Below are 23,079 nucleotides of genomic sequence, written 5' to 3'. Positions count from 1 at the left end.
GGAGCAGCGGGGGAGTCAGACTTGAAGGCATGACACTTCTCCACATCTCCATCAAGCACTGGAGCCCATCTCCATTCCACGAATGTGTCAGCTGAGGCCAGAGCATGGTGTTTAAGCTTACACAGGCTGGCAACAACAAAATGTGAACTCCTTGTCCTGTTGCTTGTGCCTGTAAACCAGCTGGCTGCAGAAAAACCTCTCCCCGTGAAAAGCTAACAGCCCCAAATTGACCCTGCAAGATGGGAATGTTCTGGGAGGAAGGGTCAGCTCCCCACAGCAGATAAGGTTGATTACTGCAGTGACAATCAGGGCTGTATTGCTTTTAGATATACTGATACACTTTCATCACTAATTGCATCATTGCTTTTGCATTTTAATGCAAACATATGTAATTATTGAATATTTACATAATGAATGTAGCACACGCTGCAGTGTTTTAAATGCCGAGCACCTACAACACAATTCTTGCAACCTTAAGATTTGGCAATCCTCTTTTTTTTTTTTAACTAGAAAAACGTTAAAAGTTAGGTCTTAAGTCCCCTCAGATATATTTGGTCTCCACCACAACCAACTCGCCTCCTCACCCCTCAATTCAAAACCCAAGCAAAACAAAAGCCACGTACTGTGTGCTGTGAGGGAAATCGAGCAAGTGCGTCATGGTGACAAAAGGGTGGTTCAGAGTTTCAATGGGTGTTATTCTCTTATCTGCATCTATCGTCAACATCTTCTTTAACAGATCTATAAACTCCCGCCGGTCCGCCTTTTCCACCAACATATCACTTCCTTCCAAATCTGTTGTCATGTTCACCTAAAGGAGAAAGGACAAGGGTGAGCACTAAAGGGAAAGAGCAGATGGCCAGGTCTCCAGCAAACTGTGTTTACTCCTCGCTGGAGCACATGCCCTGCAAGCCTCTCTGTCTAAAGGGGTAGTTGCTGAAGTCACAAGGCAGACTCCGCAGTGGCTAGTCATCTGGCTTGTGCATGTCAGATCTCTAGACAGACTGTTAAGTGTTCAGCTTGCTTGGGTCAATGGCTAATGAAACACTTAGTCACCCTCCACTGAAGATGAACAGCTTCCATGTGGTAGCAGGCAAGCTCTGATAATCAGTATATTTATCATATAAAGGACTGTGCTATCAGATACTTAACTATGTGCCCTGTGAGCAAAAATTATACAAAATAAATAAAAATTGTCAGTAGGTTTATGAGAAACATCCTGTTCATGTATCAGGTGCCAGGAAAAAAACACCTGTTCTGTTATTTCATCCATTTATGCAGTCTCCCGTGATCTCAGTCCTCCATTTCTGCATGTTTGCTTGTGAATACTACAATGACCAGACTTCGCTAGCACAAACCGTAGTTTTGTGCGCTGGTGTGCCAGTTTTACACACTAGTTCGTTTGCTAGCACAAACTCCAGTCACAAGAGTTGTTACGCTGGAATTAACTTTCACAACCACACAGAATTGACAGTGAATTAGTACTCCCTGCTCCCCCAGATAGCCATGTTTTACAGAAAGCACGATGATTATTTCCAATGTTACTGTTTTACAAATGGAAATATTAAAGCACAGGGAAGTAAGTGACTTGCCAGTGGTCACATAGAGGAGCACTGGAGAGACAAAAGAAAATGCAGGATTTCAATACTCGGAGATGTGACAGCCATTTTTCAGGGCTGCTTTACTACAGCACATTGAGCCCACATGCCCTGATGTGCAGTTTCCCCTACAAAGCAGCACATAATGAGCTGATCTGGTAGGCATAATCCTGGTATTTCTCAAGACCTGGCACAAGAATAGGATATACAGAGAAATCATGTAGTTCCCATTCGTTAGCACTGTCTGAAAACATGTGAGGCAGCGTTGCTTGTTATTCACCAATGCTCTTACCTGTGCCATATCATCCAAACAGTTGAAGATATACTTTCTTGCTTCCTTCGACTTAATCCCCGTCTCTGCCTCATGATCATCTGGCGTCTGCTCAAAACAGGAGACAGGCATTGACCCTGCAATCAGCTGCATGTTATGTGCCACTTCCTGCTTGTGCCTCACTATGCCCTCATCGGGGGACCACTGTGTCTCTCTCGCCTGACCAGATAATATTTACACTATCTCCACTATGGTCAGGTGACAGCTTTTGTGTCACAAGGTGATTTATCTCTTCTTTTTCACTTCAGAGGATCCTCCCAGCTCTGGAGGGAGTGCCAAAGGTCTCTTACACGCACCCCAGCGTGAGGCTCAGCATCTCACCTTCAGAGCCAGAAGTCCACTGGCCTCTCTCTTCGGGGACTGAATGCAGCCAAAGACATTGGTACAAGAGGCTCAGAGCTCACGTGCATTACTAGCAGTTTTGGTTGTCAGAATTAAAATGCTTTCTTCCCCCCAGCCCTCAATGCTTTAGACATAAGAGCAAAGTCTGCCCAGGGCATGTTTCACTTAAACTGCACATCAATTCATTGACTACTTAGAGGGAGATTTCCAGGTCAATTCTGGACTTAAAATTTCCCACAAAGCAGTGTGCCAAGCACGTGGGTTAAGGGCTGCAGACTTCGGGGAACACAGCTTTACCTCAGGCTATACCCACCCCAACGTCTGTGCTGCATTGTAATAAGCAGAGACCTAGGCTCTGAGGTGACCTGAACGTCTCCTCACTTCCAACTAACAACTGCAAGGTAATATAAACAAGGGAATGTCTTCCTACCTTCAGCCTCCACAAAGGATACGGTGAGTCTGTATCCCTGTTGAAAAACCTTGTAGTCTTCGTCCCTGCACTTAACAAATACTCCGCTGGTAAGCCCTGTGTCTGTGAAATATAGCGAATCTGTAAGAGAAGGATGAGAGGTCACTATTCATCCTGTGAATATCTCTGGAGGTCTTCCTTGAAGGAGGCCAGGAGGCATTTAAAACAATAGAACAAAGAAAGAGAAAACGTAGCACGTAGTTAGACTTCACAAAAACCCGACACCCACTGCAAGGAATGAGAGGAAAGAGAATTCCCATACAGAACCCCTCCATTCATCACGTACATCACTGGAAACTCACCCTCACAGTATGCTCCCACAAAGCCTACAGATAAAGAGAGTAAAGTCCCTAGGTTTTAGACGTCCAAAAGGAAGGCCCACACAGATTTCAATGGAGTATTTCACCACTTGGCACCTTTTTATGTCACCTCTCCAGGAGGTAATTTGATATTTGCACTCTAACTTTTGCTGGTTTTCACCTCAGCTGAGCTCACAGCCTTTCGTAGGAGCATTCTGAAGTTCAAAACGGAGGACTATGAAGTGACTATCTTTGAACTTAGATGAAATATACACTCAAACGAACTGACACCCTCATTAATTACTTAATCTCTATTGCCTACATGACTTCATATTTGGGTTACTTCCATGACTATGACCTCACTGGCACTCACATAGCTAGAAGATGCTACACATGTGTTTCCAGGATCTCAGACTTTAATTTATTTATTCAAAGGAGGAAGGGTCTGTGATTACACAATTACAGACCAATCTCACACACACCTGGGGTGCCACATGAAACCTTAACTTTGGCATCTCATGACTCCTGAACATTTCACTCTGCAAAACTGCTGCAAACTTTGCAAAACTAAAAATAGTCATCTACTCTAGAAAATTCTAGGGACAAATGGAAAGTGTTTGAAAGAAGAGACAGAGAGGGGTAAAAAAATGTAACTAAAGGCATAAAAGACTGCCACAGTTTCAAAGACTACCAAGCACTCAGGACCTGATTCACTAAGTGTGGCTTGCTTGGCTCTGCAGCAACTTAGGCTCATTGGAGCTCACACACCTGAGAAGCCCCGGGATCCTGCCTGCAGCCTAGTGCCAGTGCTGCAGGGTGACTCAGGCTGCAGTGAGGGGCCCAGGACCAGCCCCCACCCCTTTCCCAGCTCCCCAGGATCCCTAACCATACTTCACTGGTGGAAGCTTTGTGCTGGGCAGTTAAGCTGGACAGGTAGGTATGGGGATTTCTTTTTCAGCTGTCTGTTTTATGGCTTTTGGGGTGTGGCAGGGAAGAGAAAGAAATCTACTTTTCATGCTTGGTATGTGATTTTCAAATGCTTGTGAGTTTTTCGCTGTGTCTGATTTCCTTTGGAGTCACTAATGGTGCTGCTCTTTGCTGTGGGTTATTTCCCCTGCCAAATTTCACCTTTAAAGCTCTGACTAAAAAAAATAGTTGTTACAAAAGAAAAGTCAAAGCAACATTTTCATATATGATTTATTATTTTTTTTGTAATTTTCTAAAAGAAAAAAAGACCCTTTTCAGGCCTCATTTGCAGACAGCTAAGATCACCCTAAAGATGACTATGGGAATGGAAAGTGTTCTGCAGCCCTGGCTCTGGCAGCCGCTGCGCTATCAGTTTTGGGACTACAAAAGGAACGTAAAAGCCTATAGGGAGAGAAGTACGACAGCTTATATTAACTGGAAACCTACACTGCTGTGAACACTCTCCTTCTTGTCATTGCTTTTAATATGCACCTTCATAAAAGGGGTTATGAAACGCAGCAGAGTTCGTGCATTTATTCTAACAAATAAACCCTTATTCAGCACTTGCTGTTACAGCAGAGAAAGGGTGCCTGCTCTGCTCAGTGAGGAGAGACATGTACAGAGCTCTCCAGTCAATGGCAGCGTTCACTCTTGATTGAGACTTCACTTAGACAGTCAGGTCTTAAAAGCCAGTGTACCCAACAGCATGCTGGTTACCTAGAATAAATACCCCAGGTAGATAACGAAAAGGTTGACTTGGGAAGGTAAGAAACGCATACCCCTCATTAGCAAAACAGAAAATGTTGGCATGTGTTCACTCTGACAAGAGAAGGGAAAACCACCTATGCACTTACCAGCATCCCGGGCAGTATCAGTACCCACCTGATCATACTCCGAAGCTCCCGGGTACAACGGCCAGCCCAAGAACAGCTCTGCGATGACACATCCCAATGACCACATATCGATTGCTTCACAAAACGGTAAACCAAGGATGATTTCAGGGGCTCTGCAAAAGAAGAGGTTAGAAAACATCAGCAACGGGAGCAGATCTGCTTGGCTGGTGCAGGGAGGCCTGTGCAGAGCATGACACCCATGAAGCTGCCTGCTGCCAACAAGTGCCACCGCTCCTGCGGTGCTGAGGGCCCCACCGGGCACCAGCAAAGCACCTGCCAACCAAGCATTAGTCGGTTAATACTCACCCTTGCAGAAGAATCCTCTGGCAGCATTGAGCCAAGAGACAGCCCTATGTTTCACAGTAGTTTGCAAAAGAGAGAGCTACCATTATTTTCAATCAGCAGGTGGGAAAAATGAAGCACAAACCCAGTGTTGTGCATTCAAGGCCACCCAATTAAGGCCCCCACTTGGGGTGCTCAGACCCAGCTCGCTGCCCTGTGGAGGAGCCACGCAGGCTCCCTGCAGTGAAGCATCCTCCGCTCACACAGCTCAGTGGGCCTCGCAAACAGCCAGACATTAAATAATCATTACAGGACTGGTATAAAAGGACTGCTGACTTTTTAAGCAAATGGATATAACCATAAAACAGAGAAATAACAGAATTAGAGCTATGAGACCTAAGCCTTTTCCTCAGGATGAAGTAGCCAAGAAGCCGTCACTTCCCAGTCTGTCCCAGGCGCCTGAACTAGAGTGCCGCTTCCCTCCCAACCCCAGCAGCCAAAACGCGGTGGCACTCCTGCTGTGCACTTACTGCCAGCCGCAGGTGATGCCCACTGAGGCACCTCTGCCCAATGCGTTTCAGTATTAGCCCTGCTGAGGAAGGACAGGACAAGGTAAAAGCATTGTTTCAGCTCTCCAGAAGGATCCCTGGCTGGGGCACATGGCAGGTGTCCAAATAAGCAAGACCAGTCTCAGCTCAGACTTTCAAAAGACCTTAGGGTGAAGCTCATGTCACCTTTCGGCCAGGTAGAAGCTGGTATCAAATCTTAGCCAGGTACTGTGCAGACCATGCAGTCAGTGGAGAGACACACACTCCTCCCAAGGGGCACTGGTCTCACTGCCTTGGGATGGTTTGACCCCCTCCTCACTGATGCTGAAAAGGCCTTGAAGATGAGATTAGATGGGCTTCCTAAACTCCAGCAGCCAAGGTGAGATAAGATAAATCCTCCCCTTAGTGCCCCGAATATTCTGCATTTCAAAAGCAATTTCTATGTGGAAGAATCACAAATATGTTACAAATACCGAAAACCTTGTACAAAACCCACCTCCACACACAAACACCTTCCTTACTTTCCTCACCTCAGCCCAGACTTGCACATGCACTTAAGTGCCACAGTTCCTATTTTACACAAGGATCACCCTAAGGCTTCTCTCCTGCTCTTCTTGCAGATCTTGCAACATTTCTAAAGCCTCAGCTTCTGGAGTCAGGTGATGCACAACAGAAAGAAAACCTTACTTTCCCATACTTCTCTAACTTAAAAAGAAAAAAAAAAAGCGGAAGACAGATAAAAGAGAGGAACACACATTGCTTTAAAACTTTGATCATTTTAAAAATAGCCTTGGGATTTCTTGGGCCCTGATGCATATTTTGGGAATGCCTGGGACTGGCTATTGAGGAAATCAAGTGCCACCATCCAGGGCTGGAAATAGGACCCATGGTTCCCAGTCTCCCATCTGTCATCAGGATAAGATCTGACACTAGTGAGATCATGCTAAGGATTACCAATTGCAGTGGAAAATATTATGTTTTAATCACGCCATTACATAGTCATGTGAAGACAAGCCTTTAGCCAAGAAACCAAGCAAAATGTGTAATTTTTTCCAAAGAAACAAGCAAAGGCCCTGTAGCAAGAACCCATACCCCATCTTCAGTCCACAAACTTCCCCAATTGTGGTTTGACTGGTAATGATAAAAGCCCCAAACTATCTGTTCTCAAACCAGCTATGCAGAACGTAAAAATTACAGGAAATGCTGGGATTTTAAGGTTAGGCTGCTTTGTGCCATTCCCTCAAAAAACATGACAGAAACTTAAAAAGTGGCTACCTGTAGCCCTTCTAGCTTCATCTGTGCTTATTGTTTTCATACCCCACTGTTCTTTAGCCCATTGCGATAAATGTTTTATTCTAACATCAATCTCTCCTTAGGAAGAAGGGGTTAATTTTCCTCCTTTCCTCCTCATTCCGTCATCCCTGCATACTACTACTCATCATCCCTGCATACTACTCGACACCTAGACAAAATGCAGAGAGAAAAAGACAGCTATGGTGACCTGAATCTCATTACTATGTAAATCCTGCATTCAAAGCCATCTGCCTCTCCTTGTCTGCCTTCCACATTGTGAACGAAATGTCCCTGGTCACTAATGAGAGCTCAGCCACACATCGCCTGAAGTTCAAATCCCTCCCTCTAACTCAAGTGGAGGAAGCAGAGGGGTGGACTATTGGTGGGATATTCCCAACGTGATTTTGTGCAGAAACCTCCCTGTTCGTAAAAACCACTTGCACTCCTATTATATGCAGTACACACTTCCTCCCCTCCCTCCCCGCATTTATGCTGCCAATACCTCCAGACCCCTGCAAGAAGGGATGACCTAGAAATCCTGGTTCCAAAATTTCTAATTTTTTTTTCTCATGAGTCTTCAGCTGTCCAGCAGCTTTTCCTTAAAGCTCTGGTTTCTGGAGTGCAGCAATTAGGAGAGAATTTCTGTTTCAGCCACAAGAGAAGTTTTGCATCTCTGCTGTTGGGAAGAAAAGCACAAAAGCAGTGTCTGTACCACTGAAACACATAAAAGGCAACTAAATGGAACACCATTCATTATATTAAACCAGACCTATCGTTGTAGGGAAGAGAGGTGGTGAGGCAGTTCTATTTTACTTTTTTGAAAGCTAGTACTCACATTACTTAATCAAGCCTAAACATTTGTTGCAATCTTTGCCTGTTCAGCCACAAACAGATGATAATTTTTTGAGAGTTATGAGAACCCCTGTGCGAGAGGGGCCAGATGGCAGTGATATGGTGCCCTATGTACACCATGGCCAGCATTCACTGCGGCTTTCTCCCAGCCCTAGCATCATGACTGCAATTTTTCCATGGTAAGGGAGTGGCTCTAAGACAAAAAGATCTTGTTAACTTAATTAAGCAGTCATTAAGACACTGCAAGAACAACAGGTATCGGACACCACACAGGCTTCCAATTTTCAGCTAGCAGACACCTCCCATTTGCCATGCAAAAGAGAGAGATGGAGTCACCCTGGGAGGAGCAGTGGTCTGCCTGCCTGCTGGCACTCTGCTAATGGCCAACGCCAAGCATTTTGGTGGAGGATGCTGCAAGTGCTGTAATGAAACAACTTGTGCGCTGATAAAATGACTTCCAAACCTCTATTGGGTAGAAATTGTTCTGTATGCTCAGTTATGGATGTATAGATCTTCTGCATACAGACCAGTATCTAACACGTGGAACTCTTTCTTAACATAAACATGCCAATTTTTTAAGACAAGGTGAGATCTTGATGCACATGTGACACAGTTCCACAGGCAACATTCTGCTTTCAATAGCATCTTAATTCAGTTGTTTAAAGCCTGATTTTTTTTCATTAGGTTTAAATTTATCACCTCTCACTTCATGTTCACATGGATTGGCCTAGAGGTGAAGATGGAAGCGCCTGAATCACCTTTCTTTTAGCACAAGCTATTTTTATATTTCTGCCCTGTTCTCCCTTGTTTGCAGCAGTTCCTGGCTTCTCAGTGTTCCATCCCATGGATGTTGCAATCCACTTCCACCACCTGACCTTACAGCTCCTCTTCCTGACATGACTGCTTGGAGGCAGGCTAAACAGACCTAGAAACAGTTAAACGTGAGGATATTCCCCAGACTTATTTTACACTATTTGCAGAATGCTTTCGTGTTCCAGTCTTCTCCAAGCCTAATATTTTGTTTTCTTTTGGAGTGACACGAGGCATTTCAGCAGATGTTTTATCTGTGAGATCCTCTGAGACAAACAGTCCTTTCTCCAGAGGAGCTGCAGTTAATTTAGGACATGGAATTATATAGAAATAGTTCATTTTTCCTCTTCCAATGTTTACAGCCTTTGGCATAATGTCTGTAATCTAGATCAAGTCCCTTAAATGTTCCACACTCTTTTCTGCAGCCTAACCTAAGCAAGTCTGTGGTAACTGCACACTTAAGCACTTCACTGCTGGTCCACCACTTTTTACAGATAATATATAAATTAACTCTGGTCCTAAAATGTGCATGCAGTCCACTCCACAACTGACCTTTTTACTCCTAAAAGCACTCAGATTTAACTCAGCAGTAAGAATGGTGTAATTCTCTTTTCCAAAGAGAAAGAAAAATTTCCATGTCTTGGCCAGTTCTTTATGTGGGATTGCTCCATTCGGCAGCTGGTGACACTACGTAACAGGGGAAAATGCCCTATTAAAGTGTTCGCATCGGAGTATTGCAATTATAAATCAGAAGAATGATTCACATAGCAGCAGGTCCTCCCAGAACAGCACGGAGGTCTTCAGCAGAGCTCTCCGGGGCTGCAAGGGAAGTGTTTTCTGTATGATAATACTGCTTGTTTTAACACAGACTCACCAAACCTTTCAGTTGTGGTGGGGATCTTGTTTGAAACCACGCAAAGGCAGACTACTACCAGATACCTCAGTACGTGCAGGAACATCCCCACTCACCACTCTCTGCCAGTTTTTCGGCTGTGCATCTGCAAAACCCTCGGCACAGTAATTCCAGCCTCCAGTATGAGACACATAGAGGGAAAACAGAAAACTTTGCCCTCCTGTCCTTCCTCAACTGCAGGTTGCCTTTGATGCCTCCCAACAAAGGCATTCTCCTTCTGTATGTACAGACACAACCTGCTCTACAGTTCACACAGATCATGCCAGCATAGGCCAAAGATGTAGAAACCACTCACCATCAACCTGGAAGAGACTAAAGAGCCCTGCCAAGAGCTTGTAACTCCAGGAGAGAGGCAGCCAGCCCATCCCCTCTTCTCACATCTCCTACCCCTTTCCCAGACCAAATTACCCCCCTGGCCAGCAAAGGGTGACCTGTTCTTCAGCTCAGTGCTGGGTCCAGCAAGTCCTCCATCACCTTGGGGCCCAGCTTGAATACACCCATGCACACCAGAGAGCTGCTGGTGCTGGGTACTGGGGACCCAGTGGATGAAGGTCCCCACGCTGGCAGCGCCTGCAGGACTCCAGAGGCAGAAGTGTCATGTCATCATTTGTTTGCACCTCACATATGACCCCTTCCTGCTTTCAGGCCTGCTGCTGGCAGAGTATTTACTTTAGCAACCCTGCTTTGTGGCAGGGTAATTTCATTGTCTGGTGTTTCTGTCAGGAAAATTAATTACCAGTCTAGCTTCCTGGCTTTTTCACCCACACATCACAGGACATTAAAAACAAATGCCAAAAAAATTCATTTCCACAGACTTGGATTCAGAGTGCTGGGCTCTCTCTGAATTTTAAAACTCCCCTGCAAACTCCCCTCCTTGAGGATAATTTACCACCTCTGGTAGGGTCCTGTGGCTGAGCGTGATTGTCTCAGCAGAGTCCTTCATGGACAAGTATACGTAACAGACAAAAATATAACTCAAAACTTGATACTTGCTGGCACCTTGAGCAGAGAGCATGCCTGCTTCTCGCCTTCAGGGTGACGCTTCTAGAAGAAGGTTGTGGGCAGCTGCAGGCAGAGCTACAGTGATGCTCTCTGCTGAGTCAATACACACAACTCCCATCTTCTTCTGCCTGTTAGTCTCACCTGCCAACACCTGAACTTCAGGAAGCAGCAGCTTTCACATCTCCATCCAGAAAGCCCTGGGCAGAGGCAGAGAGGCAGGAGCCAAACCCCTCAGCCTGAGTGGGCATGTACTGATCAGTTGCACACCCAGGGCTGACCCCTCTCAGTGCTTGTGCTCTCCCATGCACCAAGATACCTCCTGTGAGGAGAAGGAACTGCATCCTTCTCATGTCTTACAAAGGGGTTTTTATTCAAGTGATGGGGCTCCATCCTTCTCTCAGCTGAACCCTTTCTTTGGTATCTTTATGGACTCTTTCTCATACCTGCTCACTTGACCCTTTTGTATTTTGTGGAGGTATCCACTTTTTATTGCCATATACTGCAGCATGCAGAGTACCCTCAGCTCTTAGTTAATGGAGATGGAGAGCATACAGCACCTTTTTTTGTCCCTCTCTACCTTTCAGACCCCAAATCACTTCTTAAGTGAAGGGCTGTAAAAGGAGATGGGCTCATATTCTGGGAGTAAAAGGTTGCAGTTGCTCTTTCCCTCACACCTCCACCTCTCCACTGGAACTGACACCTGAAAGGGATGCAGACATTCAATATTGATGACCTCAAGACTCAATGCCTTCCTCTGCTCCAGGGCTGGGCAGTTGCAGACTTCCTTCCTGTGAAAAAGTCAGCCATGAGGGCCACAGCTTAACACCTACAAGCACCAACAGCTCCTGCTCGCTCACTCACTCCCTCGCTCACTCCCCATCCCATGTGCTGCTTTCAGCCAGGGAGAGCCAGGCTAACCCTCATTGCTGGCCTCACTGTGGGACCTCTGCATTTCTCCCGCATCGCCAAGCACTGAAGTTTGCTCAGATGCTCAGCTGACAACCCTGCAGAAATGGTGCAGCTCTGCAGCCACTTGCTAGGGCCTCAAGGACTGCCACGATCTCTGTGCTGTGTTGGGAAGCACCAACACAGCAGAATCACAAGGGACAGAGTTGGGAGTCAGGACTCATCCCAGAACATGCAGGCACACCATGCCTTTTATATTCCAGAATAAAGTTCAAAGCCTGGAGAGTTTAGTTAACATAGGGATATTCATAAGAGAGGAAAAGGGCCATTGAAGAATGTCATATGATCTATCAAGAGTATGCTGTTTACCCACAAAGATGTTTTAGTTTAAGCTGTAGGGAGGGACGGTGCCTCTGAATGGCCTACTAACTCACTCCCTCTTTCACAGGTCGAACACAGCTATGCCCAGTTTCTGGAAAAGACTGTGCGTGTAGCCAGAGCAATTTCCAGGGCTGTCAGACCACCAGCACAACCACCACTAGAGGGTAGCTCCAACGCTGCATTGCTCACATTGCCCTCACCCATCTCTCAAGATTAGTTTGCAACACATCAAAAAATATCTGTATCGGCTCAGAGGACTGGAAGCTGGATTCACTCAGCCTTCGGTGATGGTTTATGTTACAGGACATAAATATAACCTGGAGGCTGGTAACAAGTGAGGTACCGCAGGGGTTTATCCTGGGCGGGTCTTGTTTAACATCTTTATCACTGACCCGCAGGAGGAGGCAGAGTGCTCTCTCATCCAGTTTACAGGTGCTGCTAAACTGGAGAGACCTGGTGATGGGCTTGAAGACAGAGCTGCCACCCAAAAGGATCTGGACAAACAGGAGGCATGGGCAAACAGAGACCTTCTGAAATGCAGCCAGGACAAATGCGGAGTCCTGCCTCTGGGATGGATCCAAGTCCTGGTGACAACACCTGGGGAACTGCTCATAGGGCAAAGCCATGAGCACCCTGACTTGAGGGGCAGTGGGCTGAAACAAGGACCCTGGTAGCAGCAGCTGGGCCAACAGGCTCCCTGGAGCAGGGCTAGCAGACCAAGGAATGTGCTGACTCAGCTGCAGCCACACCTGTGAGACCACATCTGGCTACCATCCATGTTCAGCCTGGGGACCCAAGTGCATGGGTGAACTGGAGCAACCTCACTGGGGAGACACACAGCCATGGGAGACCTGAGAGCAGCCTGCCCCCTTCTATCCTGCCACATGGAGAAGATGGTGCCAAGCTCTTTGCTCAGGTGGGCAGCAGGAGGGGAAGATGACAGACAAAGCAAAACAGGGGAGGTTCCCACTGGGGACAGGGAAAACACCTCCACTGTGCTGATAAATGAACCAACCACCAGTAGAGGCTGCCGCAAGAGGCTGTGCAGTTGCTGTCCTTGGATGCTTTCAAGACCTGGCAAGACAAAGTCCTGATCTTGATCTCATGGCTGACCCTACCCTGACCAGCATGTTGGGCTAAATGACTTCCCAAGGCCCCCTCCCATCTGAACTACTCTAACTCCATACAGTACAGTAACTATACATTTGTCAATAGGAAGGTCACCACAAATCCTCCTACATACAGACAAAATACTAAATAGCTGGGAGTGTTTCAGGGGGTGCAGGTGCAGGTCCCAGGGTGTTTTTAGCAAGTGTACATAGGCGGTTCTTTCTGTCTTTTAAAAACAGAGAGCAAGTTACACAAGAATTACTTCTGGACTTGACTGGCATAATTATCAAAGAAGCCTTGGGAGCCTATCATTACTAAGGGTATTTAATAGCAAATAAATCACAGAAGCAGACTAAACTGCCCGCCCCTTGACACCACTCATGTTCCACCAGGGTGCTGACTGGGAAGGGTGAAAATACTCCAGATGATGGTGTCAGAGGCTGGCAGGGCTAGCCCGGACACTGGGAAGCCACCCACTCCCTCCATGCCGTGGTACTGGGCCATCCCATGCCTGTGTCACTCCTGGCAAGCATTCAGCCAGCTTGCTTTACAGACCCCACTGGCAGAGCATCCATAAATTTTCCTGTGCCCCAAAGGACCTCGCCCCTTGTAATTTTAAGGAATAATACAGCTGTGCATAGCTGGCTTTATGTCATGCCTGACTACAACTTGTTGTCAACCTTGTGTCTGTTTAATACATATGGAAAAAGCTAACTTCAGACATCTCACTTGACTTTGCCTATACCCAGCTTTCTGCCAGGCTGCACCTCTTCCCTATCTTCACCCAGCTGGGGCCTCAACGCATATTTAGTACCGATAACCTCGTCTCTTTCTCTCGCCTGCTTACCTCTGCCCCCTTTTGTCTCTCATCTTTCCTGCTTTCTTCCTGCACTTAGTGTGGATGAAGAGAGAGGTGGACATCACACACAGAAGCGCTGAAGTTCCCCACCTCCATGGAAGGGGTGCACACCACACACCTGCAAACACAGCCCTGGGCTGCTACGGGGGGCAAGCTGGGCAAGCGCAGATAGTGTGCATCCATCTTTAACAATGGAGTGTCACACAGACACTCACACACCAGACACCCCAATGGGATCTCGACACTCACTGCCAGCATTCACATGAGGCTCTTGGGAAAAGCAATACCCATTGGCTAATCCTGGAAGAGTTTCAAGTAAACCACACTAACATACTCCAAGCACTCGCCATCGCTATGCACCTTTCTTGGAGTTAAGCAAGCCAGATTCAGCCATGAACAAAGCCTGGGTTTAAATGGGGACAGAGGGGTCCCTGCTGGGAAGCTCTACACCACTCTGTTCTCCTATATGCACTGCACATATACATTCCATTTAGGTTAGGGCCTGAAAGAAAACCTCCTGCTCTCTTCAGCAAGAGCGTGCGAGCAAATGACTGAAGCCCTGAGCTGGAGAAGGCAGCGCAGCTGTTTTGTGGAAACAAGACAAAAGATTTAGAAACAGTTGCTTTTTTTCCCTCTCTCATGTCAGGCTGTTTACAGAAACCAAGGGATGAAATTTTGCAGACAAAAACACTGAGAGCAGCCTGTCAGTCTCAGAGGGAGGGAGGGAGAGAGAAGGAGAGGGAGGGGAGCGTAGGCTTCTTTCAGGATTATGGATCATTGCTAAATTGCTCTATCAATGATTAAACCCATCACTCAAAGCACAGTAACCAAAATATAGCAGATAAAGCCTTTCTCATATACTCTCTACCAGCTGCTCTCTTCCTCCTAAAGCCAGAGGGGAATGAAAATTCCCATAGTTTATATTTTATAAACATCATTTTCCCTGTGCCTTGAAAGTAAAAGCTTTTTCGGACAAGGTACAATAGAACCAAGCTTGTGACAGGAAGATATTAAAGGAGGACTCGCCCTTTCGATTAACAGACTCAAGGAATAAAACAAAATCTCTCCAATCAATATGATTTCTTAGTGCTGACAGGTTAAAACATTTGTCTGTGGGTAAGTGAAGAGGCAGGCCCCAGCCATCAATAGCTGTTAGTTGTTATTTGCCTTTGCCGCTGGGTAGATTGAGATCAACGGCAGGGTGGGCATGGTCCCAGGAAAGGACAGGACATGGCCAAGTGGTGTGTGGCGTTTGGTCTTGCCAGTGACTCTGTGGAGAGAAAAACTGCAAACACGCATCCAAGCGGAGAGAGGAAGCCCTGGGCGGGCAGTGCCGACAGGGAACCATGCAGGGAGGACGACCAGGACCTGACATCCAGCTGGAAAGGCTTCCACGTGGCTGCCAATGTCTGAATAGACATGAGTTTTTAGCAGCACTATACGCACTTGCTGGAGGCTGCGGCTCTAGTTCAGCAAAAACTTTATCATACGCATCACCTGAAGCAAGTATGTGCTTGAGTCCTGGAGAGGGCACTGGATGCAGCTGACATTAAGTATACATTTAGGTGCTTTGCTGAATCTGAATCAGCTAGCAAGTCCTCGTGCACTTGAGCTGGAAATCCTAAGAGGTAAGAAAAGCTATTAAGCCCAGCAATAGAAAAGAAAGCCAGGTCCTGGGTCAGCCGAGAGACCTACTAAGCTTGTCCTAGCCAGAAGTGCATTTTCGTACATCCCTGGAGGAAGCCCTATTGGACCGATCACAGTCATGCTCACCGCTTTGGACTCAAAAATGCAGGACTCCATAAACTTCAGAGAAGGTGCACAGTGCTTTGCACCACGACCATCGCCCTTGGGGGTAATCAGCTCCACACTGACCCAGAAGTGCAGAAACATGCATGTGGAGTGGGGTTGGGGGTGGGGGTGAAGCAACAACAGCTACATTCAGCACAGCATGACCTCTAGTTGTTCTCCGAAACAAAGGGTAATGCACAGAGGGGGAGGGCTGGGGCTTTCCCAGGTTATGGAAGAAATCAGAGAATAGAAAAATCATAATTTGAGAACAAAAGCCCTATCCATGCCAGGCAGTGAATGGATGAGCCACAACGTATTGGGTGCAGAGATTCCCTGAAGGAGGCATCTGATCAAGAGGGGAAGAATGCCAATTATGTGCTCCCATTCATGCCACTGCAATGAAAGCATAATTCTGACTCCGCTTTCTGACCCGCAGTATGCAATTTATGCAAATCCAAGCTGTTCTCGCTTCTTTCAGAGCCAAATACCCACCAATGCCAGAGCTGGCTCTAACTTTTTGTTTTCCTTTTCAAATCTATTGTTTTCACTGTTAAATATTTAAGACCTTTTGTTGTTGCTGATGAGTTTCTTTAGAAATGAAATTGTAATTAAAAAGATCCCAAAGCACACAGAGACAGACAAGAGTTGACTTCTCATCTCCAGCCTTCCATTCTGTCATGCTCAGCTCCATCCCAACCCCTTATCATTCCAACCCAGAGCCCTGCCATGTATCAGCCAAGTGAAGCTCCTTGCATCTGACCCGTAACATTCCCCAAGACTTTTGTTCACAGCAAATACTGAAAGTTGCACCAAGCTGCATGGTGGTTTTATGGGATTAGCCTGAATACTGAGCCAACTGTCAACATAAGACTCCAAATGATTTCTATCCCTGGCAAACGAGGATATGAACCAGACTCAGGCCATGATCCTAAGATTGGCTTCACAGAGCAAGTAGCAGGTCTGAGGCTAAAAATATCAAATTACTGCAGCCTTCCTTTATTTTTTTTTCTTTTAATGATGTCTACTGGATGCTTTTTTTTTTTTTAATTAGTAAAAGACAAAGACAAAAATAAAGTACTTATCCTGCCTGATCCTCGGAGAAAGGAGCATTGCCCTTTACTTATCTCTGAAGAGCCACACAGATTTAATATTATTATTAGCAGCAACTATTTGTATTTCTGTAGCACGCAGAAGTCCTGGCAGAGACCGGAGCCTCATAATGCTAGACTCTAAAACACAACGTGCTAAGGGACTGTGTCTGCTCCAGAGAATTGATGATCTAAGACGATGTGTGGTGACAGGGGAACAGATTGGTGGAGCAGTTCGCCCAAGATCATACAGTGAGAGCACAGCAAAGCCAAGAAAAGAAGTGGGGTCCTTGCAAACAACGTGCTCTATCTATTAGACCACAACATCTTCCATTTATGATATTTGGGAATAGCAATAATAATACAGGGATTCGAAGGCTCTCTCAAAAGAGAAGGGTATTACTGAGGCAAGGCACATTTTGAAGCAAAATGACCTGTAGATGTTACCCAGCAAGACAGTAGCTGTGTCTGCAACAGCTCATGAAATGCAAAGCCCACTTTAATGCCCTGCTTGGTGAGTCACAGCACCCTGCCTATGCTGTGGACCTGCCTGGTCTACAAAGAAGTTTTAGGAAAAGCCTGGGAATGCCTGCACATAAAGGTACACGTGGCTGGGAACAGCAGGGGCACCTGGTGCTGCCCCAGTTGGCTATTCCTGCTGCAGAGAGTTGAAAAATTCCACCTTCAACTCAAGCCCTACTTGAATCTACACAGCCCATGGTGCAGGTGACAACAGCCCCCTGTACAAGCAGCAGGGTGCAGCACCACATAAAAACATTCCTCTTCCACAGAGCTGCTGAAACACAAATCCACTCTGAATTTAACTTATTTTTATTGTATTTATATTAGGGTTAACATCTGGAAGTGTTAAGTAGGGCCCCACTGTACTAGGTGCTGTAAAAAAATGTAAGAAAATGGTCGCTGCCCTAAAAGACTTGCAACCTAATTTGGGATCCCTCATCACCCTGGAAATACAAGCTCTGGGACTTGCTGTTCAGCATCTGCTGGGCTGGGATCTGCAAGCAAGCCTGCACAAAACACAGTCCCTCTACTCAATGGAGTGACCACTGACAGTCCGGATCCTGCAACCAACAGGGACAGGAGGGAACCCACAGGTGTGAGCAGCCCCACTGGAAAGCCCCAGCAGCCCAGGCTACTGGCACCCCAATGTTGGTTACATAAAAACTACAATGGAGTAAGGCTTAAGCATATTTGCTGGAAGGACAAAGGATCATCACTGACATCTCAGGTTGCTGATAATACATGGCTGCCTTTAACAAGCCAGCATGGAAAACACCCTCCAGCATCTACCACATCACTGTGGACCTCAAATGCCCAAGGCTCTCAAGCACAAACCTAAACACCGAGGGGTAACTGGGTACCCCCTGCTCCCCATGGAAGATTAGGCCCTGAGCACGGTAATGGTGGTGACCGGCATCCCAAGGGCCTGTGGGGACCAGTGCCCTGTCTGCAGTGGTGAGACTCCGCTCCCCCCATACCACATGTCCCATGACAGCTCCCCTAGTCCCTGCCCTTCCTAGTCCTCCCACTGTCCCCATCAGCCCCTGCTTTACTCTCAAACTCTGCTTGGCTTGCCTGCTTGTTCCATACACCAGTTTATTTCCTCCTGAGATCCCCTCCTTCCCCAGCTCTCCTCCTAGGTTTTATCCTTTCTGGGCTGAATGGCCACTGGTCCAGTGCCTACATAGCAAAAAGGATAGGCAAGGCAAGCCCGAAACACCATCTCTGGGACAGTGCTTTCTGTGAATGCCCTCTGCTCCCACCCAAACTTTATCTCACGTGGGGATGGGGGCTACCACATTTTAGGGGAACAGACTGCAGTTCCCCGATTGTCCAGACACGGAAGAGAACCCTTGCAGCTGTTAGCAGAGGAACAACTCTGACTTTAATCTTTAATGCCACACATCTTACTGGAGCCAGACAGGAAACCAGAACACAAGCAAGAATGCATGCATGGTGTGCAAACAGTCCCGAAGGAATCATGATGCTTGCAGGGAAAAGGCAACACTTCAGAAGGAAGACTTTTAAAATAAAGTCTTCTGCGAACTTCAGTTTATTCTTTATTTAAAACCTTCACATGGAAAATTCAATTGTTCTTCAATGCATCTCTGTACCAAATCAGGAGACTAAATTCAATCATTAAAGTGTGAAGCTGATGAATTTAAATCCATAGTAAGTGCAAATTTCAACACAATTTTAAGTAAGGAGTCGCTCCCAACACCTTCATAACATGTCAACACATAGTCATGTATTTGTTTCTGGGACTCTTCAAATGTCTCCTTTTACAGTTTCATTTTTTTCTTGCCAAAACAAATTCTTAAAGCTATCCCAATGTTCTGAAAAAAATATAAACATTTCCCACATGTTAAAATCCTAGGTGGCCATGACAGAAATTTTGGAGAGACATAACTTGCAGGAAAAAAAAAAAAATCATACAAACCAAACTCTTCTTCCTCTTTGCTACACACAAGGGGAATTTGGACTGATTCCCATCTGATTAATTTTAACTTCTAATTTGTCCTTGGATCGCACTGCGGTATGGATGTCATTTCTTAATTTGACTGTTTTGCAAGTAGCCAGTACTGTCCTTGTAAAGGGCGAAGAAATCCCCATATAACAGGAATGCTTCTGGCTGAGGGGAAGTTTAGAAAATTACTCCAGAAAAATAAATACAAAAACCAAAAGTACTGCCCAGGACATGAAGACAAAGATCCACCCTTTCTTGAAAGAAGAGGCTCTCTTATGTATACATTCATATCTTCAGTTATCGTGACTGACTGTAACCATTTAGCCCTTTCCTATGTCAGCTACAGGGTTCAAGAACATTTCCTGGCATTCTTCACATTTTTTTATGTGTTGCAATTTTATCTGGTGTATATCATATGCTTTCCCCCGAAATGCCTGAACTGAGATATCTTCCCCCTGACGGAGAAGTTTGGGCTTCATAAACATGACTGCAGCTCTCAGAAACCTCATCCCTTGAGGACTGCGTTAGAAATCACTGAAAACAGAGCAAGTTTGGCTTTGATAGGTAAAGCCACAGTATGTTCAAGCAGCAGGGGATGCAAATGGACAAACACCTCCCCTCAAAGACTCTTTCATCCAGGACTGCACCACCAGCTGTAAGCCCTTTGGTTTTGTCACCTCCCTTCCCATCTCCATCTCTGCAGCTCCCCTGTCCGACACCCATTTTAGTTGTAGAAAGTGGTCTTTTGGGTTTAACCAGGACTGTGACAAGAGTCAGAGCTATTGCCCACACTACAATGGGCAGATGGCCTCCAGCTGGGCTGGGAAGGGGTGGAAAGGTCCCTGCATGAGGTGCAGGTCATTACCCACCATGTGATTTACTACCAACACAGAGCAATATTTAGGGTGCAATAATAAGGCAGTACATGAGTGCTTTACCAACAAACAAGACGGGTAAGGGAATAACTGTATTTCCCCTGTTATTCAAAGAGGAGGTTCACCAAAAGGTTAGCAAGAAAACAATGTGGGCCATCGATCACAGGGACAGCTAACCTAGAAAGGTTACTGCATGCTCCTGCCTCATTTTTCACATATATAATTACCCCGACATTTCTCCTCATGTCCCACCCATCACCAACCACCAAACGCAAACCACCGCTGCTTTATTATGTGTTTTGTTTACACTCCCTGCCACTGCCCCGCAACATGCCACAGTGGCTGAAAGATTAAGTGGCCCAACTCTCCTGTGATCCCTGCAGGGCAGTGTGGTGGGGGAAAGGCAGCTTGAGGGCTTTCCAGCCTTTCCTTCACCTGATGTGAGAAGCTGCTACCTCTCAGTGGAGGTCAAGGTGTGATGGAGGTAGGAGGGACGCGGGGTCTTTACATCTGCCATGTGAGACAGAAAAGCAAGGTAGGGATGGGTGAGGGAAGACTGCTTCCATTCATGAAGGGCTCAGATTTGCTTTTGGATCTTCATCCAACTAAAACAAAATGCCAATATTGCTGAACATACTTGGCACCTCCTAAAGCGCAATCCTACTCTGAACAGTGCCTGTCTAAAAACAGCAACACCAGGCTCCTTGTTTACCGCGTCTTCCTGATGCCTGATCTGAATTTCTCAGTTTAAAAGAATTACTTTTACTTCTTTTTTTCTAACTACCAGTCCAGCAAATCCAACCAAGTCTTCGAGAGCCACTCTGGACTCATTTCTTGCAAATTTATGCATGCAGACACGGGCAGCCAATCAGAGTTATGCAGAGATGGGCAGGGGAAACACAAAGCAATGATTTGAAGACAATGAATTTGCAGGGAACTCAGTGTGTTTCTACTCCAAGTACAGCATCACGTTTCTGAGGCAGGGAAGCCTGAAGGTCTTTTTTTTAAATTTTTTTTTTTTTTTTTTTTTTGCTTTGGGGAAACCTAAAATAGCTTCCTTTGAGACCCCGCACTCTGTAATCACCATTTCTTCCTTCTGCACTATTTCTGGATCTAGGCTTTTCAGTTGTAGAATAATAGTAAATTTGTATAAAATAAGGAAAACTTCTGCTGCAGCAACAATAGTAAGAAATACTTTAAGCCCTAGATCTGAAGAACTATCTTCTGTTCGTGCTTTTTTCTATCCAACCAGAAATTATAATTAATTCTAACAATACTAAAATCATTATTTTCTAATTGTAACCATATCTGCAATAGAACTCCATGTTGATGTGAAGCAGAATAGAAAAAAAAATTGCTGACAGGAGTGAAAAGCTTGCATGACAGAAGTCACGCAATGATACAAAATTGCATGCCTGTCCTGTTTTGGACCCCAGAAAAGTTCACACCCTATGAATGCTAATGAAGAGAGAATCACCCTGGAAAAGCCAGTACCAGTAGTCTCAACAGGAAATTAAATACAGAATTTCTCTTTAGAAAGAAACCCAGAAAGGTGAGAACTTTTGCTGTGCCTTTGAGGCTGCTCAGCTCTAAGATGCTCACCTCAGGATCCTGATAGAAAACTAGACACAGCTAGGATCCAGAAAAACCAAGGTGTAAGCCTCCTTCACAGTGGTGAAGGCCATCCCTAAAGCTTTGTTTCCGAGTTAGATCCACAACAGACAGTGGAGAGGATGCTGGAAAAAAACCACCCCGGACCACAACAGACATTGGTTCCCATGTCCTGGAGGTGCCATGCAAAACCTCTCCTCCACACACTGTGAGAGCCAGCCCCTTCCTCAGACAAACCCCTTGCTCCCAATACCTACAAGTACATACTGCATTTTCAGATGATGCTTCCCTCCACCAAGCCTTCATGAAAGCAGCATGGGATGGCTGTAACAGTGAGCTGCCGTCTTCGGCACTGACTGCAGCACAGATGTTCCAGCTAGGCACCTCCAGTTCAGCTCTCGCTCCTTCTTTATAGTTGGTCCCCCCACCCCCTCAGTGGGGTGTATCATTATTGAACCTTTGTGGCCTTCCACTCCACATCCCTGTGACTAGAGGTGATCCTGGCACCTCTGCCAGGCCGGGCTGGGAGCTGAGCTCAAGGGAAAACCCACCAGGAGCACTGGCTTTTTGCACTGATGCCCATCCTGCACACAACCAAGGCAGAGGTGGCTCCTGACTAGAAATCAGAGCTACCACCACTATAAAACCTGGATCCAGCTGGGGAAGAGCAGCCAGCGCCCGTGTGAAGCCAAGAGAGTAAAAGCCACCTACGCTCACTGAGGGCTGCACTCCGTGCCCTCCTCCCACCCACAAGCACTGTGCTGATGTCTCCTGAGTTAGGCCTGGTTTACAGTTTTCTTCTTTCGTCCAACAGACAAGGCCAGTGTCAGCACAGTGCTCATCCTCTCCTGAATCCACAAGGCGATGTTTACTTGTCACATCAGCAGCAGCACTGACACTGTACCCAAGTACATAAGCTGGGGCATGTGTTGGGGGACACCTCTTGGTTGTTTCTTTCAATACCATTGTTTATTTATTTGCTACAGAAACAAAGAACAAACAACAACATGGTACAAAGCCACATGCTCTGGAGAGGAGCAATAGCTGCAAACCCTTCAGGACTGAGTTGGGCCCTCCGAGGATCTATCTCGATTTTAGAAAAATCCCTGCTTTTCCACTCTTCCTTGAAGCAGCAAACTTGATGAGAGAAGGATTAATTAGCTGATGTTTGTAAAGCCCTTTGAAGATGAAGTGTTATTTTTATGTTCAAGTCTCACCAAAGGAAAAAAAATAAAAGGCTAGAGAAAGACTTACGCTGTTTCCTACAGACAGGGGTCTTGGGACTGAGTTCCTGTACTTCTCCAAAGGTATATATTAACTGGCAAGCTGACACTGCAGCCCTTCCCCTGGGGAATGCATTAACAGGGTCTCTGCC

The 23,079-nt window shown here is 46.1% G+C and overlaps 1 protein-coding gene across 4 annotated transcripts in view; it reads right to left on the bottom strand.

Annotated features, from left to right (window-relative positions):
• Positions 1-23,079, bottom strand: part of HIPK2 (homeodomain interacting protein kinase 2) — a 145,044-nt gene that overhangs the window by 40,537 nt on the left and 81,428 nt on the right. For all 4 annotated transcript variants that reach the window (XM_056338886.1, XM_056338884.1, XM_056338885.1 and 1 more), the window contains 4 exons: positions 4,885-5,008; positions 2,699-2,818; positions 1,888-1,974; positions 624-808 (listed from right to left, as the gene is read on the bottom strand). In XM_056338886.1, the coding sequence (XP_056194861.1) occupies positions 624-808; positions 1,888-1,974; positions 2,699-2,818; positions 4,885-5,008 (516 nt within the window). The remainder of the gene's footprint in view (positions 1-623; positions 809-1,887; positions 1,975-2,698; positions 2,819-4,884; positions 5,009-23,079) is intronic.

Source organism: Falco biarmicus, chromosome 5, assembly GCF_023638135.1.
Source record: "Falco biarmicus isolate bFalBia1 chromosome 5, bFalBia1.pri, whole genome shotgun sequence".
Classification (NCBI taxonomy): Eukaryota; Metazoa; Chordata; class Aves; order Falconiformes; family Falconidae; genus Falco; species Falco biarmicus.
Note: the sequence above shows the minus strand (reverse complement) of the source record. Positions and strands in the feature narration are given on the sequence as shown.